Here is a 17,186-nt window from a genome sequence, read left to right as displayed (position 1 = left end):
TGTTGCACAGGTCTGTTCTGGATCTGTTGCCCTTCCTGATCTACTGTACATAAATAATTTACATTTTGAAATACCTGTAGTTACCAATCTTATTTAAATGATTAGGGGAGTAACAAACAGAAATTGTGGCACGGGTGATTACAAACAGCTAAAATCATGGCATTGGGAGACACATGGCAAATTCAATTTAATACTGATAAATGAAAATGGCTACACACTAGTAGTAGGAACATAGATTATACCTGTCGTTTGGGTGATTTGGAGCTGCAGGAAGATACAAATGAAAGATATTTGATTATATTTTGAAGACTCTTCAATATGCTCAGAGAGGTAATGTGGGGAGAAATAAAAACAAATGAAATGTACTTTTGCAGCACTTGAAAAGGTGCTGAATTTGGTTCAAGGGAAGTTATCCTTAAGCTTTACAAAGCACTAGTACAAACTCACTTTGTATATTGTATTGTTTTGGTTCTCTATACCAAAAAATAATTTTATAGACTCAGCAAGAATGATCCAAGTTCTTAATGTATTATCACACAATGCTAGGTTAAGGGAGCTAAATCCCTTCTGTTTAAAATAATAAAATAACATAATAATATAATAATAAAATAATAAAATATTCTAAGATAGGGAGTTTGGTCCTTGATCCCTTCACAAGTGCTGGTTTTTATTCCAGCCAAGCTCTCAGTTACAAAATTGAATCCTTTATTGACATAAAATGATTTTTTTTAATTCTATTACTGTGTGCTGATTTTGAACATGCTGGAGCTTGTGTTTTCTTAATCTTAATCTTTTGAGTAGTAAAAAAGACTTTCCATAATAAAAATATTTCAATGAAGCACCTTCTTTTCGTTCAATTAAAGATTCAATTAGGTGATTAGGCTCAGCTGTAATGAAAACCAGCAGGTCCTTCAGGTTGATTTTCTAAGTGATTTTCCTAAGTGGTATTTAATTAATTATACCAGCAAAGTAATTAACACTTAGTAATTAATCTTTTATGCAGGATAACAAATGTAATGTACAAGTGAATTTATTTAGGAAGAAGAATAGAAAACATTTCTGGGAATATTCTATGGAATATACTTCACAGACATGTTTTTTGACGTCCAGACTCTGACTGGATAAATGGTCTTCTTTCATTTGCATCCTTTCATGTCTAGATTATATATCATTGGTGTTTGATGTTCTTTTAGTATGGAAGCTTTTAAGGTTTTATGGACCTTTAATTAAAATATATATATATGTTTGAGTTAAAAAGAAGTCTTAGACATCACCCAGCCCCACTCTTTTTTCTCCCTAGAGTCTGAAACTCACTTATACAAAGGAACTGCAAGTCAGTGGATATTTCCCAGAGCTTTGACTACTTTTTGGCTCAGGATAGTCCCACTGTTCCTGTGATAAGACTTGCTTAATATGTAGTTCAGGTGGGTAGCTGCGTCAGCATGCGTAGGCTGCAAAGGAATAAGTAATAGGTTTATTCTACGCTGAAGAGAGAAGAAAGAAAACACAATGTTTCGGCTGTGGCGCACCTACCTACTTGAACAGTTTCTGGATATTACACTCTCACATGTTGCTGCTCTTTTACATTTCAGACGGAAAGACACTCATTGTACATTTTTGTCAGATTGTGCGCTGCACCTGTTTTTGACAATAATGATAATTAATAAAATTAATAAAATATTTTACTTTTTCATATAATTAATGTACTGTGTAATATAATTTATTTATTCTGCATGCATGTAGAATTTTTTTTTTGCTTGTCCAGAACATCCATCTGTTATCAGAAGCTGCCTGATCCTGAAAAGGGACATGCCAACCCAGAGTCTATCCTGGGAGGCATATGCTGGCAGGTGGGACTACAACCTGGTAGGGATGCCAGGTCATTTCGGGCACACAAACTCGATTTATTTAGACTTCTAGAAAGCTACTGATGTGGGCTTCCTTAAAACGTTTTTTTCTCAAATTATAAGGCATTGGAATTCTGGGTAATTAATGCACATGGGTCGACAACAAAAAACTGGCAAGTTCTAATTGGGCAATGTAAGCAATGTTATGCCACAGGGCTCTGTCAGTTACTAATCTATTTAAATGATTTAGGATCTGAAAGTAGAACATCCATATCTTTCCATAAAGATAAGGAAAGGATCTGAGTATAATTAGTGGCTTCATCTACGTGCTCATTAGGACAATGTGGGAAGTCAATGATCTGCTCAGAGAAAGTAGCGCTGAGGTCTCCTCCAGCTACTTGAACTGCAGGGACACTGTGGTCTTTCAGTTACAGTGACACATTTTTCTGAAATCGTGCAGGGCAAGGCATCCTTATACTCCTCTCCAACAAAAGAGCATTGAGATTCTGAAACGACAGAGGTGTGGGCGAAGTGGGTGATAAGTCTCACGAGGAAGGGAAACAACTGATCAGTAGTGGTGACAACACCATCTGTGTTAGAGGTCAATTGCTCTACATGCACTCTAAGGAGGTTATGGTATCATCTTGCCAGTGGCGTCCTATGAGCTGGTGAGTGGGTGACCCCTGTAGGGATGGAGTTTGACACCTGACACCTGTGTTGCTTTCAGTCACAAGGGCACCTTAAAGGAGAACTGCCAAGGAGAAGGAAGAAAAAACTAAGGACTGCACAACCTCGTCCTCTTGGTCATGAATCCTGGAACGCAGAGCAAGTAATCTTGTACTGCTTGACTTGGTCAGGCTACTGGCTCTGGTGATATAACAGTACAGACCAATTGGGGAGTTAGGGGGTGGCGGGGGGGGGGGCATTCTGCCAGCGGTCTAGACACATTATGTACTAAAGGCTAAAGCAATTACCAAGGACACAAACCACCGAGTGGTGCAGGACAATAAGTAAAACTTGAGACTAACTGACTTTGGGAGGCATAGTTTTTGCCTTTGCCAGACTCAGAAGGAAAAAAAATGAGGGAGTTTTATGAGGGAGAATGCAATCCATGAATTTGAATATACTTCTGTTTCTACTTAAAACAACAGCTAGAAAAGAAAGAGGTGAAATTTAAAAGCTAGCTCTCTGCAGAAATATTATACAGTGGGTTTAATGAGGTTCAAAGTTTTGAAAAAAATTGGCAAAGCAAAAGAGATTCTATCAGTACAAAATGTGGCAAATACTGACAATGATCTACAAGGCAGGGCTGATGTGACAGGGGTAGAGGTGTTACGAGTACAGTACTCAGAGGAGAGGCAGTGACTGCATTTTGCCTGAAAGATTCATTAGAGAATAGGTGATTTCAGTTTGAATACACCTGATTGTGCAATAGGGTTTATAAAGTTTATGAGCCTGTTGTCAAATGTGAATATGACACTTCACATTTAGTTTATTTTGTGATGTGAATTGGAGGTTTTACAAGTTACTGTGTACATGTTACTTTTATTGAGGTTTGAAATGCATTCATCAATGCTGATTCTTTCTAAACCCAAAATATAAAAATAGTGTTGCAGTTCCCCTTTAAGTCATGGATGCAACCACAAAGAGGTTGAGATCAGAAGAATTTGCCAGGATTTATTCTTCACCCAACAGCACACACATAAGACATGCTACAGGTAAGCATAGTTCTACAACACAAATTGTTATATTTGAGTCCTTGTTATGGAAGTTATGGTGATAATTTAGCTGATTTATACTGTACTTACTGGCTATTTCTGCCTTTTGGAGTGATTATGACACAATTCATTAACCACCTTCTTCTTTCAAAATTGTCAGCAGAGATTTACATTTGTAACAAAATGACATTAACTTGACCTTTCTCTAGGGAATGTTAGTTGGTATTAATCTGTACTGCATCCCCATGTCTCCTCCACTGTGCAGCATCAGATTCACATGCAGACAATACTTTTTCTGTCCATTCTTAAGGAACTGAAGTGGTTACTGTCTGTAAAACCTCATCACTCTTTCCAAGGTTCCTTCCTTTAAGGGGAAACAAACTCCGATATCATAAAACACATGGGTAAGACCAGAGTTAAATCTTCATAATAAAGCCATATCTGTGTAAGTATTATAGAGTAAATGTATATTTTTAGAGTTTTAAACTGTTAAATATTGCCTTAAAGTATATAAGATACTGTAGATCGAAGAAATGATACTACTAAAAAGTTGGTTCCAAAAAAGGAAATATGTTTCTTCAATTAAATTATAGAAAATCCAGATTATTGTAATATTACCTTTTTTCATTCTCTTTCTATTCTTCCATCATTTTTGGCAGTTATGAGAACTGAATTGTAAGTATTTCATTTTTATTACTATAATTTTAATAATCAAATATTTTATTCATGGTCTAGTTTAAGACATTTTTTTTACAAATTAAGAAAAAATAATATAGGCGAATTGAAAGTGTAAATGTAAATGTGATTTGTATTTATAAATACAGACTGATAAATAAATGTAAAGAGCTCCATGATCCTTTCAGATTTTATTAACTATAAATAATAGGAAATAATTTTATATTATATTAAGAATTATCATACATTTTTGGGGATTGTTGCAATTGAATAGTGTTATGCAAAACTTCCTTCATAAAGCTCTTCATTGAGAACACTGCCATAACATCTTATTATAAATTACTTATGCTACCTGTATTTTGCAAGGTCAGTTTTTAATATCACTCAAGCCTTTAAACTATGAAATCATATCACAATACTTGACATGTCAGTTAAATGTAAAAAAAAAAGTATTTTACTTATTCTAATTCGGTAATGCTGTGCTTCCTAGTCCAGCAAGACAGGTATCTTGCTGAGTATCAGTCCATCAATTTTCAAAGACTAAATATTTATTTTGCACTTCTAGATTATTATTTTTTTAATTGCATGAAACCAAAAATAATAATGATCTTATAATTGCAGGTCCATCCACAACAATTAACAAGTCTGCCATGAGCTCACTGAACTCAACAGTGTCTTCAACTGTTCCATTTGTTCGACCTCTGTTCTTTTATATTAGTGGGTTTTCTAACCTTCCATATGTGAGTTATTATTATATTTTCTTTTGCTGTGTTTATTGTGTAACTGTGTTAGCAAACTCTTTCATCATGCTCATTATATACATGGAGCAAAGTCTTCACACCCCCAAGTATGTGGCTGTTTTTAATTTAGCTGTAGTTGATGTGGGTGCCAGCACAGCTCTTATTCCTAAAATGATTCATAGCTTTCTGTTTGATTCTCAGTTCATCGCCTATGAAGCCTGCTTGGCCAATATGTTTTTTGTCTTTTTCTTTTCTACCATGCAGTCTCTCACTCTTGTTGTGTTGTCTTATGACAGGTTTGTTGCAATCTGTTTTCCATTAAAATATCACATCATTATTAGCAAAAATGGGATGGCTCTGATTATAGCAATAACATGGGTTTTTACAGCTGTAATAATATCAGTAACAGTGGCTTTAATAAATAGATTGTCTTTCTGTGAATCTACTGTGATAAAAAGCTTTTTCTGTGATCATGGACCACTGTATCATCTTGCCTGCAATGACAATTATCCAAATTCCATTATGGCAAAAATCTGTATCACAATGGTTCTTTTTGCTCCTCTAGTTCTTATTCTTCTGTCTTATGTGTGTATAATATTTGCTTTGTTAAAAATTGCAACAAAGGAGGGTCGTTTGAAGGCCATGAAAACCTGCACCTCCCATTTAGTATTAGTGGCTATGTTTTACCTCCCAGTATCTGCCACATATATTGCTGCAATATCCTCCTCTATACACCCAAATGCCAGGATAATAAATTCGTCCTTGTCTTCTGCCATTCCACCAATGTTAAACCCTATTATTTATACCTTAAAAACCGAGGAGATTATGCAAGCAATTAAGAAATTGTACAAGAGAAAAATGCTAACATTTTGGAATTGTATATAAAAATACAGCAGTACAAATACACATGTGATACAGGGATAATGCAGATCATTTGTAGTTACCAGACTAAGTTGACCAGAAATATCTTAATTCTGAAAGTAAATGGAATGGCCAGAAAATAACATCTACACAGAAAAGTTACCAGAATGCTGAATAGTGCACCAACTTGAATTTCAGAGGTGAAAAATCAGTCTTTTAAAGGAAATAACTAAAAGATTGCCTGGAGCTCTACTGTCATCCTTTCATCCATAAACCCCATTTCTGTGTTAAATGATTTGTATATTGTATTTGAGGTGTGAAAAGTATAAAAACTAACAGCATGTTCTAACAGCAACCAGAATTGTACTGGGTCACTGATCTGTTTCTGGACATTACATGCACACAAAGTTGCAAGCACAAAGTTGCTATCTGCTTGATAATGAAATATAAAACACTATATAACTTTGTGGCTCTTTCTCAAGCCAGAAGAAGAGACACTCATTGTAAGTTAAATGTAATGATTTTCAGACTGTGAGCAGTATCTGTTTTTATTTCTCAGCAATTCTGCAATAGGGCTCAAACAGTATGCTATATGAGTCTGCTATGGTCATTCACTCACTTGCATGACTGTAGGATAATACAGACACATATAATGAAATACAAAATTATGGTACAATACAATAAAAACACGAATTTAAGCAGTTACATTAGAAAAAGAAGATACTTTGTTTAAACCAATGGAAAGAGTTCCAAAAGACATTTATATATTAAATATGTTAAGTCAAGGATGCAATCACAAACAGGTTGAGATCAGTTATATTTATTGTCAGGATTTATTCTTCACACATCATCTACATAAGATGTATTGTAGGCCAGCAAATTCTACAATAGATATTTTTAAATTCTTGTTATTGAATGGCAGTTATCAAATTAATCTGATTTACTTTTGTTGGCCACTTCTGTCATTGTGTTGATTATGACACAACTCATTAACCCATTTGAACTCTCTTTCAAAATTGTCAGCAGAAAGATTCACATTTGTAACACCCAAGCAATTATGACAACATCAATAACTAAATTCTACCTTTTCTCCAGGGGGTATCAGTTGGGATTAATCAGTGCTAAATTCCCAGGTCACCTGCACTGTACAGCATCACTTTCACAAACAAACAATACCTTTTTTCTGTCCATTCTTAAGTAACTGAAATAGTTACTGTCCATAAAAGCACATTGCTCTTCACAAGTTTTCTTTCAAGGCGAAAATAACAAGGAGAATCAGCCCCAATATCATACAACACATGGGCAAGACCAGACTTATTTCTACATGATAAATCGATATCTGAGTGAGTATTTTAAAAGCATACCTTTAGAGTTTTGAACTGTCATATACTGCCTTAAAATATATTTTATAGATTAAAGAAATTATACTACCGAAAAGCTGATCCAAAAAAGAAAACAAATTTCTAAAATTAAATCAAAGATAATCCAAAAGTTGTAAATTATTGCTATATTATTTTTTTCTTTCTCTTTCCACTTATCCTATAAACAGAGACAAGTTTTGTCAGTCCTGGGAACTGAATTGTGAATATTTAAAATCTATTATTCTAATTTAAATAACTTATTATTTCATTCTTGATTAAGTTTAAGAAAACTATTTTTTACGAATTAAAAAATAATATACACTAATTGAAAGTGCTAGTAATTGTGATTTGTATTTATAACTATGCTAAACATAATTGAGTTCCTTTCGGATTTAAATAAATCTATAAATGTCAGGAGTAATTTTATATTATGTGAAGAATTAGCATACAGTGAATGGGAATTGTTGCAATTCCAAAACTTGCTACATAAAGCACTTCATTGGCAATAACACAAGCTAACATCATTTTATAATTGCGTTTTTTGTGCATTTTTTTCTCAATACCACTCTAAGTCTTTAAACCACATCATGAAATCATATGTCAACTACAGTACTCAGTACGTAAGTTAAATTTAATTTAGTAAAAAAGTTAGTTATTTTCTAGTTCAGTAATGTGCTGCTTTCTACTAGCACCCATCAGCACGCATCAGAATGAATAGCAGTACATCAGTTTGCAAAGACTCAGGCTAGTGGAAAGGAACACATTTGTTATGCATTTTCAGATTATTTTTTAAATTGCATGGAAACAAAAAATAATAATGATTTTATAATTGCAGGTCCATCCACAACAATTAACAAGTCTGCCATGAGCTCACTGAACTCAACAGTGTCTTCAACTGTTCCATTTGTTCGACCTCTGTTCTTTTATATTAGTGGGTTTTCTAACCTTCCATATGTGAGTTATTATTATATTTTCTTTTGCTGTGTTTATTGTGTAACTGTGTTAGCAAACTCTTTCATCATGCTCATTATATACATGGAGCAAAGTCTTCACACCCCAAAGTATGTGGTTGTTTTTAATTTAGCTGTAGTTGATATGTGTGGCAGCACAGCTCTTATTCCTAAGATGATTGATACCTTTCTGTTTGATTCTCAGTTCATCACGTATGAAGCCTGTTTGGCCAATATGTTTTTTGTGCACTCCTTTACTACCATGCAGTCTCTCACTCTTGTTATATTGTCTTATGACAGGTTTGTTGCTATCTGTTTTCCATTAAAATATCACATCATTATTAGTAAAAATGGAATGGCTCTGATTATAGCTGTAACATGGGTTTTTACAGCAGTAATAATATCAGTAACAGTGGCTTTAATAAATAGGTTGTCTTTCTGTGAATCTACTGTGATAAACAGCTTTTTCTGTGATCATGGACCACTGTATCGTCTTGCCTGCAATGACAATTATCCAAATTCCATTATGGCAAAAATCTGTATCACAATGGTTCTTTTTGCTCCTCTAGTTCTTATTCTTCTGTCTTATGTGTGTATAATATTTGCTTTGTTAAAAATTGCAACAAAGGAGGGTCGTTTGAAGGCCATGAAAACCTGCACCTCCCATTTAGTATTAGTGGCTATGTTTTACCTCCCAGTATCTGCCACATATATTGCTGCAATAACCTCCTCTATACACCCAAATACCAGGATATTAAATTCGTCCTTGTCTTCTGCCATTCCACCAATGTTAAACCCTATTATTTATACCTTAAAAACAGAGGAGATTATGAAGGCAATCAAGAAGCTTTACAAAAGAAAAACAATCACTTGTAGGAATTGCTGGTATTTTGGAAATAGACATAAAAATAACCCAACATTAATACATGTGATGTAGATGTGTTATGCATGATTTCTAGTTACCAGGATAAGGTGACCAGATATAACTTATCTGCTAACATTTTGGAAATTAAAATAGATATATACAACACTGATACACGTGTGATATACAGCAGATGTGACACAGATCATTTCTACCTACCACACTAAGTTATAGATACAGTTTACCTGGCAATATACAGTAAATGTAATGACTGGAAAATAACAAAAAATAGCAGAACAAGACAACTTGTTTCTTTTATCAATAATGATACTTTAGGTTACATTGTCTATATTTGCAAGAATTGGACACAGAATAGCGGTAAATAATCAATCTACAGTATGTAAACAGTGGTATGTAGTGAATGTTTAAAAGAGAATAACTGCAAAAGTGCCTGGAGCACTGTTGTCATCCAGTAAAACTTCTGGGTTAACATAATTTTCTTTTAGAGTGGCTGAAGCATTAGACCTAATAAGCATGTTCTAATAACCACAATCAGAACTGTGCCCAAACACTTAAGTGGAGATTAGTAATCCGCTTCTGGGCAGCAGATGTATTCAGTATGTGCTCCACCTGATATGAAAAATTAAATATAATTTTAATTTTTGTTGCTCTTTTTCAACCTACAAGGGGGTGAAGCTCCTTGTAGGTTGAATGTTGTCATTGTCAGATTGTGTATGCAATACCTGTGTTTTCTGTTTACAGCTTTCTAATGTTATCTACAGCCTCACACCTTTCTAATTTAATGTGTTGTGTAATAGAATTTAATCATTCTCTATCCAAATAGACTTTTTTATTTTTAAAGAGCCGTTTGTTCCTGATAAAGATCATGGCATCCTGGGAAGCACTGTGTTGCTAGGCAGGACTTTACCTTGGAAGAGATGCCAGTCCATCACAGGGCACACTCATATGAGGACATTTTTTAGAGACACCACTTAGTCTAGGCTGCCTGTCTTTGGGAGCCTGTAAATTGGATAGCTGGAGAAATTCTGCAAACATAGCATGACACATACCTGCGAACATAACACATATGCATATATCATAATAAAACATTCCCCATTTTGGAATTGAACCCAGGATTCAAGAGCAAATCACCAAAGTGTGCCCCTCTCTTCCAGTCTGTCCCAAATTAAAAACACAAAAAGCTGCATGGCAAAGTGGCAAGTCTTATAACCCTCTAACCTGTGTGCACCGTGTGACGGACTGGGTGCCATGCAAGATGTCTCACTTAATTCATCCTGATTTCCAGGTTGCTTAGAAAACATACCATCAATAAGCAATAGTAGTTCAGGTGGGTCAATAAGCAATATGCAATATGCTGATGACAGATACAGTAGACTGATGGAGTTTTTGTTGGATTCTTCAAATAATAATAATAATAATAATAATAATAATAATAATAATATTTTAATTCTAATGCATTGTTATATACTAAAAAAAAGAAATAAAGACCTTAAAAATCATTATTAAGAATGTTGTCGGTTGTTTTTTTCATGATCTCATAAATTTTGTAAAATTAATTTGTCTTGTGATGATACTGTACTTCTCTTGCTTAAAAAAGATGCTTTTAAATATACTATTTTGCAAATGGGTTATAAAATGTGTTCAATACTGACTGCATAGAAGAAGACAAAATAAAATTGACAGCTCTACGATAATTGACATAATGCCACTTTATACCATAGATGAAAGAAACAAATACAGGTTTGATCAATTAAATACATAAATTTAAACTTACAAAATTAGGTTTATATTAACATAAGCCTACTTAAATACCAGAACTTAAAGTCTACATTAATGATACATACTGTAGACCTTATTTTTTATCTTAAAGACATTTGGTAGAATGTCTCCAGAAATTTCATTAAAATTAATTGTTCACTGTCCTATAAAATATTTCTATAGATCTCCAATTTTTTTTCACTGACTGTAATTTGCAAAATAAGCCTAAAAGCATGCAGCCCTTAAGCCAGATTCTGTAAAGAGTAATAAAAAGCCTTGTACTGTAGTTGTGGTTGTGATATCTCTTGCAAAAGCTGTAAGCAAAGACAAACACTTTTTGAACACCTCTAAGCATTTTATTTGTTGTCATATTTTTAACATTAATAAGAAAACAATCCTATACTGTATCTCTCATAACCACTCATTGTTCTGTGTAAGCCAGTTCTCCCTCAGGAGTGCTGCTGGTGTCACTGTACAGAGCACTCCATGTGGAATCCCCTTTGCATACTGCTGGAGTATCACACCAATATTTATAAAAGGCTATAGGCTTTTCTTAGAGACAGACACCTCAAAGGAAATACTTACAAGCTTACAAAAGCAAAATAATTATTATTACGCACACCTGAAGAAGGCTTCACAGCCGAAACGTTGTGTTTTCTCTCTTCTCTTTTCAGCTTGAAATAAACCTATTACTTGTTCCTTTGCATTATTATGTATATATATGAAGACATATTGGAAAAATGACCTAGAACCTCAGAGGGAGCCTTCAAACTGTATAGTATATGCATTTGATAAAATTTTGGTAAGTACTGTATAAGGAGTATATTGTTATTGTTTTTGATTTTCTATGAATATAGTCTTAAATGTCCTAAAATCAAACACACACGCACATACAGTATATATATATGGATTGCTATGAAAAAGCCTTTGACTTTTTGGATTATTCTTCGTAATCTGTTTTTCTTTTGTTATGCAGAACCACAATGTTAATGAGACCCTCTACTAAAATCTTCAATATTTTACTTAATAGTTTATAGTTTATACTTTAATAGTTTATTGTCTTTTAGATTTATGGATATGTAGTGAATAACTTATTGTGTTATTCACTCATATTAAGGCAATATATAATGCAACTTATTGTAGGTTAAGTGCAGAATGGAGGAACAGCAGACAGCATTGCTGCCTTGCTGCACTGGGGAACTGGGTTCAATTCCTTACTTGGGGTGCATGGAATTTGTACAGTATGTTTCCCTTGTTTTTGTGTGAGTTTCCTGTGGGTGCCCCAGTTTCCTCCCAAAATCCAAAAACATATTGGTACTGTGGGTGGCTTCTAAGAAAATTGGTCCTAGGTCTGTGAGTGCATGTGTGTGTGTCTGTGTGTTTGCTCTATGACGGACTGATGTCCCATCCATGGTGTAACCTGCCTTGCTTCTGTTGCTTGCCAAGATAGTCTCTAGCTCCACTGTTACTCTGAATTAAAAGAAATGGTTAAAAAATGAATTGTAGGCTAAAAGGTTTCATGTAAGAATCTATTGCTACCTATTACAGGATTATATTTACATGCTAAGATGTCATTCATTAACAAAGCCCAAAGGTCAAACAGAGCATAGAAAGAGAAATTATTTTCAAGCTGTACTAGAACCTACAAATTATTATTTTAGCAAATATAATTTTACTCAATACATGATTTGTCTTTGGTTGAATAATAATAATATAACTTTATATTATATAGTCTATTTTAAAGCAGTCCTCTGAGAGAGCTATACATGACATAAGACATAGATATCACAATATTACAAAACAAATACAGATGACAAAACAGTCAAAAAAGTCAGGAGAGACTTGAATACACCTAATGGGTCCCTTATTTATCCCTTATTTGATGTGGAATGGAGTATGATTTTGATGCAAATCTATCAAATGTTCACATGATAGGCCATTTCTAATGGATCGGCACTTTCCTGTCAGTACAGAAGTTAATATTTGATACAAAAACCTTTGCCCTATGTTTCATGTCATCTTATCAAAGATTTCAATGCATTTGTACTGTACATGCTCAGTAAATGTGTTAATCCACAATTAATTATAGTAATTGTTTTATTATGTATTATTGTCCTTGAAGAAGCCTTTAACTCTTGCACCTGCAGCAAGATCATTCACAAGATCTGTACTGGAGAAGGAGCCACAGTATTCACCAATTTTTCAAAATTTTACGAAAGCATCAGTTAAGTGAGTATGCCTATACTTAATTTGCATGAATGTGCTATACTCTGAAGGGTTCCCCGACAACCAAAATCTTTGTACATCAAGATATTTCATTTTCATGCAAAAGGTACTGATCAATAATGACTGACATTTGCTTTGTTCACATAATTATTTCCAATATTGTGTCCTGCATGTTACATGTTTTAAAAATCATTTGCATGAAGGGTACTTTTAGTGAGTTTCAGGACAATTGATACAAGCCTCTCTTTTAAAGGTATATTTTATAGTACATTTCCATGAGAATAAATATAATATATTTCTTTAATATTTAATATATTTAAATATAATCCTTGTATATTTACGGTGACTTTTTGCTTTAAAGACAAACATGTCAGGAATCCAACATGGCCTTTTACAATTACAGGATAAAACCAGCTGTGAAGAAACAAGTTTACCATGAGCTCCCTGAATTCAACTGTTGTTCCACATGTTCCATTTGTTCGACCTCAGTTCTTTTATATCAATGGCCTATCTAACATTCCTCATGTGAAGTACTATTATATTTTCTTGTGTTTTGTTTTCATTGTAACTGTATTAGGAAATTCTTTCATCATGTTCATTATCTCCATAGAGCAAAGCCTTCACACCCCAAAGTATGTTGCTGTTTTTCATTTAGCTGTAGTTGACATGTTTGGCAGCACAGCTCTTATTCCTAAAATGATTGAGGCCTTTCTCTTTGATTCCCAGTTCATCACATATGAAGGCTGCTTGGCCAATATGTTTTTCGTACACTTCTTTACTTCTTTGCAGTCACTTACCATTGTTGTATTGGCATATGACAGATTTGTTGCAATTTGTTTTCCTCTGAAATATCACATCATCATTACTATTGCTGGGATGGGTGAAATATTAGCAGGAATATGGATTCTTGCAGCAGGAGTCACAATTGCAGCTGTTGGTTTCACTACCAGACTATCATTCTGCAAATCAATTGTGGTAAATAGTTATTTCTGTGATCATGGACCTATGTATCGTATGTCCTGCAATGACAATTCTCCCAACAATGTGATTGCAAAAATCAGCATCACAATTTTACTTGTTGCCCCGCTGGCTCTTATTCTATCATCCTACATTTCTATAATATTGGCATTGTTAAGAATTGCATCAATGGAGGAACGTTTAAGGGCAGTGAAAACCTGCACCTCCCATTTAATGTTAGTGGCAGTGTTTTACCTTCCTATATCTGCCATCTACATTGCAGCTAACTTTACCACTATTGACCCAAATACCAGAATAATAAGTACATCCTTATCTTCCACCATGCCACCAATGATGAACCCCATCATTTACACAATGAAAACAGAGGAGGTAATGAAAGCAGTGAGAAAGCTTTGCAAAAGAAACAAGACAATAAAGCCTAGGAGGAATCAATAAACAGATTATATTGGGTTTGAAAATGGAAAATTATAGAAATTGGCATGCATGCAACATGCCATTATATATTTACATATTGTATATATGTAACTTTGCATTAAGTGGGTCAAATGGGATTCCCAAATTTAAGCATATTCCAAAATATTTCAGAGTAAACAAGCAATTTTAATATTGTATTGGTCATGAAAGTTCAGGAGGGATGACAACAGCCAAGTTCAATCAGACTCAGCTGTCAGTAATTCGCAATCACTTCCTCACTTAAAACATTATAGATACTGTACTTTATCCCCTTCTCTCTCTCTCTCTCTCATGCTTCTTTTTGGTCCCCACCTTCACCTCATCTCCACCTTTGCAGCTGCCCTTTGGTCACTCCTCACTCTGCATGGGGGTCCCAGTCCTATGGCCAGGAGATTAGCCCTTGACCAAGTGTATTAAGCAAAGTCTTGACTACATACTCCAAAGTCCTTTCAGTACGCTTAATTCTTGGGTGTTGTAATTCCTAGTGAACATGTAATAAAGGGCCTTCTTGTGTTTGCTATGACTAAGTCAGTACTGGCTAAAATGGGACTGCTGTGGTGAGTCTGGATTTCCTTCAGAATTACGGATACACTAGACAGCAATGACATTTCAAGAGGATGGAGCCCATGGAAACTATTTTAAAAATAGTTGCATCTGTACTCTATACCATAACTCATACTAATTTTTCTTTTGAATTTGTATCCCTGTCATGTACAGTAATGCTTTGCTTGATTCCTTGAATTTGAAATGTTTTTATTTGGTTGTAATGTATTACAAATGAAATATAATTAAAAATAATGTTGTTGTGAATAGCTTTGGTCTTGTATTAGTGTTTTTTAGGGATGGGCATTTAGAGAAGTACTGTATGTTTAGTCTCCATATTTGTGATGGTAGGTCTGCATCCTCGAGTTGTTCCAAGTTTCTCATTTTTAGCGAATAAATGACAGAGAAACCCTGCTCTGGGTAGATGTTGAACATCTCATAATTTTATACTGTAAAATCATGATTATAAACAAATACTTAGAAACTGTCAGCAACAAAATAAAAAGAGTGAAGAAAATAAAAATACCCAGACAAAGGCAAATAAGCAGTAGTTCAATAGATTGCCCATTATTGTTAAATATACAGGAGTTTGCCTATTTGCAACACTATTAATTTAATCTACTCAGCATACATAATCAATCTTTTATGACCCCCTGTAAAGCTGATGTCATACACATATTTGTTTTGCAATTTCCTGCTAATTTCACCTGTAAAATATGTCATATCCAAAAAAGTTTGATGTCATAAAGCTTTGAGTTCAGAAGTAAATGTATCTTTCCTATGGCGTTTTGTATTAGTATTTGATCTGACCTGTAAAACAAGCAAGTAAAAATATCGCTACTATTGCAAACTTTTCCATGCAATTACTGTAAATGAGTCATGTTTCTCTCTATGGGATCACTAATTGTACTACCTTATACTACAGACTGCTTACAGTACATTCCCATGGCAATTTCCATCTACATCTTTATAAAAACTCGAAGTTTCATGTCACTTTTACAGTAGGTATATGCTTTTGATGCATTGCCATTTAAAAAAATATTTTAATGCTTTTGTTCTTTGATAAAAAACACAAAGGAAAAACATAAGAAAATTAATGGAGAGTATAAAATACAACATTCTACAGCATTTCACAAAAAGCTGAATTTGTCTTGCCATGTATATCCATATAGTTATACTGTGGTAAGTATTTAAAATACTACTGTATTACTGTTTTATTGTTTGATGTACAGTATGTATTGCTATATACTGTATATTAAAACTATAATGATATGAATTATAATTGCATATACTTATACACAGTACAATAGTGGAAGAATAAAAATGTCATAAGCATTTATATGAATACCAAAAAGATAAATATGTCAGAAGGCAAGACAGAAACCTAGACTTAAGGCAAAAATGATGATGCTATCTTTCAAAACAACATTTCATCTTCAGTGTATTTATATTTACAAGAGATATTTTTGGTGAGTATGACTTTGTTGTTTTCTATACTTTATAATAAACACTTTAATATGATTTCCTTTTAAAATTCTAATCATCTATTGAAAAAACAAGTTATTTAAAAATGAAAAAAGTGCTACTTTTGTCAAAATAAACTCTACTGTGGAAAGTAGTAAAGACCTTTTGTATTAATTGTATTCAATTATAGTATGTATGTTTTGTGTATATGAAGAAAATGTTAACATGCATAAAATGCTAGATTACCAGTAAATATTTTACTTCTTTAAAACATACAATATATAAACCTAATATACATATTTATTATTATGTATATAATGAGCATCAAAACATTGTATATTTTTAGGGATCACTAATAGATTAAATAGATTAAAATTTTATTATTTAGAGCTTATATTATATATTAAGAGATATTATACTTACTAAATTAATGGAAACATAATTAAGTAATGGAGATAAGATCAATACATATTATTATAATTAAATAGCAATTTTCAATACATATTACTTTAAATTCTGAATTTAAAAACTGCTACACTTTATAAAATCTTAATTTAGCAAACATGCAGTTATATACATTTATTTTTTTTAAATTATTTTAATGCACTTAATAATATATAATAAAGGAAATCAAAGATTAACTTAAAGTTTGATTAACACAATGTTAAGACACAGCTGGGACTCCAAAATTCTACTGTGTCCCTTGATCCTACAAATCCTATAGCAGTA

The 17,186-nt window shown here is 33.4% G+C and overlaps 3 protein-coding genes across 3 annotated transcripts; all 3 read left to right on the top strand.

The window, feature by feature from the left end:
* The first annotated feature begins 4,680 nt into the window (after window positions 1-4,680).
* Window positions 4,681-5,865, top strand: LOC148830603 (olfactory receptor 1M1-like). The gene is made up of 2 exons (XM_088919949.1): window positions 4,681-4,689; window positions 4,885-5,865. The coding sequence occupies exon 2, from the start codon at window positions 4,891-4,893 to the stop codon at window positions 5,863-5,865; it is 975 nt and encodes a 324-aa protein (XP_088776075.1). The 5' UTR covers window positions 4,681-4,689; window positions 4,885-4,890.
* A 2,195-nt stretch (window positions 5,866-8,060) lies between these two features.
* Window positions 8,061-9,089, top strand: LOC148830602 (olfactory receptor 1M1-like). Its single transcript, XM_088919948.1, has one exon. It carries the CDS (start codon window positions 8,067-8,069, stop codon window positions 9,087-9,089), a length of 1,023 nt encoding a protein of 340 aa, XP_088776074.1. The 5' UTR covers window positions 8,061-8,066.
* Window positions 9,090-13,454: 4,365 nt separating this feature from the next.
* On the top strand, window positions 13,455-14,432 carry LOC148830601 (olfactory receptor 51F2-like). The gene has a single exon (XM_088921719.1). The coding sequence runs from the start codon at window positions 13,455-13,457 to the stop codon at window positions 14,430-14,432; it is 978 nt and encodes a 325-aa protein (XP_088777845.1).
* Window positions 14,433-17,186: the final 2,754 nt, after the last annotated feature.

The sequence above is a fragment of the Atractosteus spatula genome, chromosome 7, assembly GCF_055471065.1.
Source record: "Atractosteus spatula isolate fAtrSpa1 chromosome 7, fAtrSpa1.hap1, whole genome shotgun sequence".
Lineage (NCBI taxonomy): Eukaryota > Metazoa > Chordata > Actinopteri > Semionotiformes > Lepisosteidae > Atractosteus > Atractosteus spatula.
The sequence above is the reverse complement of the archived record's forward strand: the minus strand, read 5'-3'. Positions and strand labels throughout refer to the sequence as shown.

Bases quoted from the DNA above. Each gene is read 5' to 3' on its own strand.
- LOC148830603 (XM_088919949.1), top strand. From the start codon at position 4,891: ATGAGCTCACTGAACTCAACAGTGTCTTCAACTGTTCCATTTGTTCGA.
- LOC148830602 (XM_088919948.1), top strand. From the start codon at position 8,067: ATGAGCTCACTGAACTCAACAGTGTCTTCAACTGTTCCATTTGTTCGA.
- LOC148830601 (XM_088921719.1), top strand. From the start codon at position 13,455: ATGAGCTCCCTGAATTCAACTGTTGTTCCACATGTTCCATTTGTTCGA.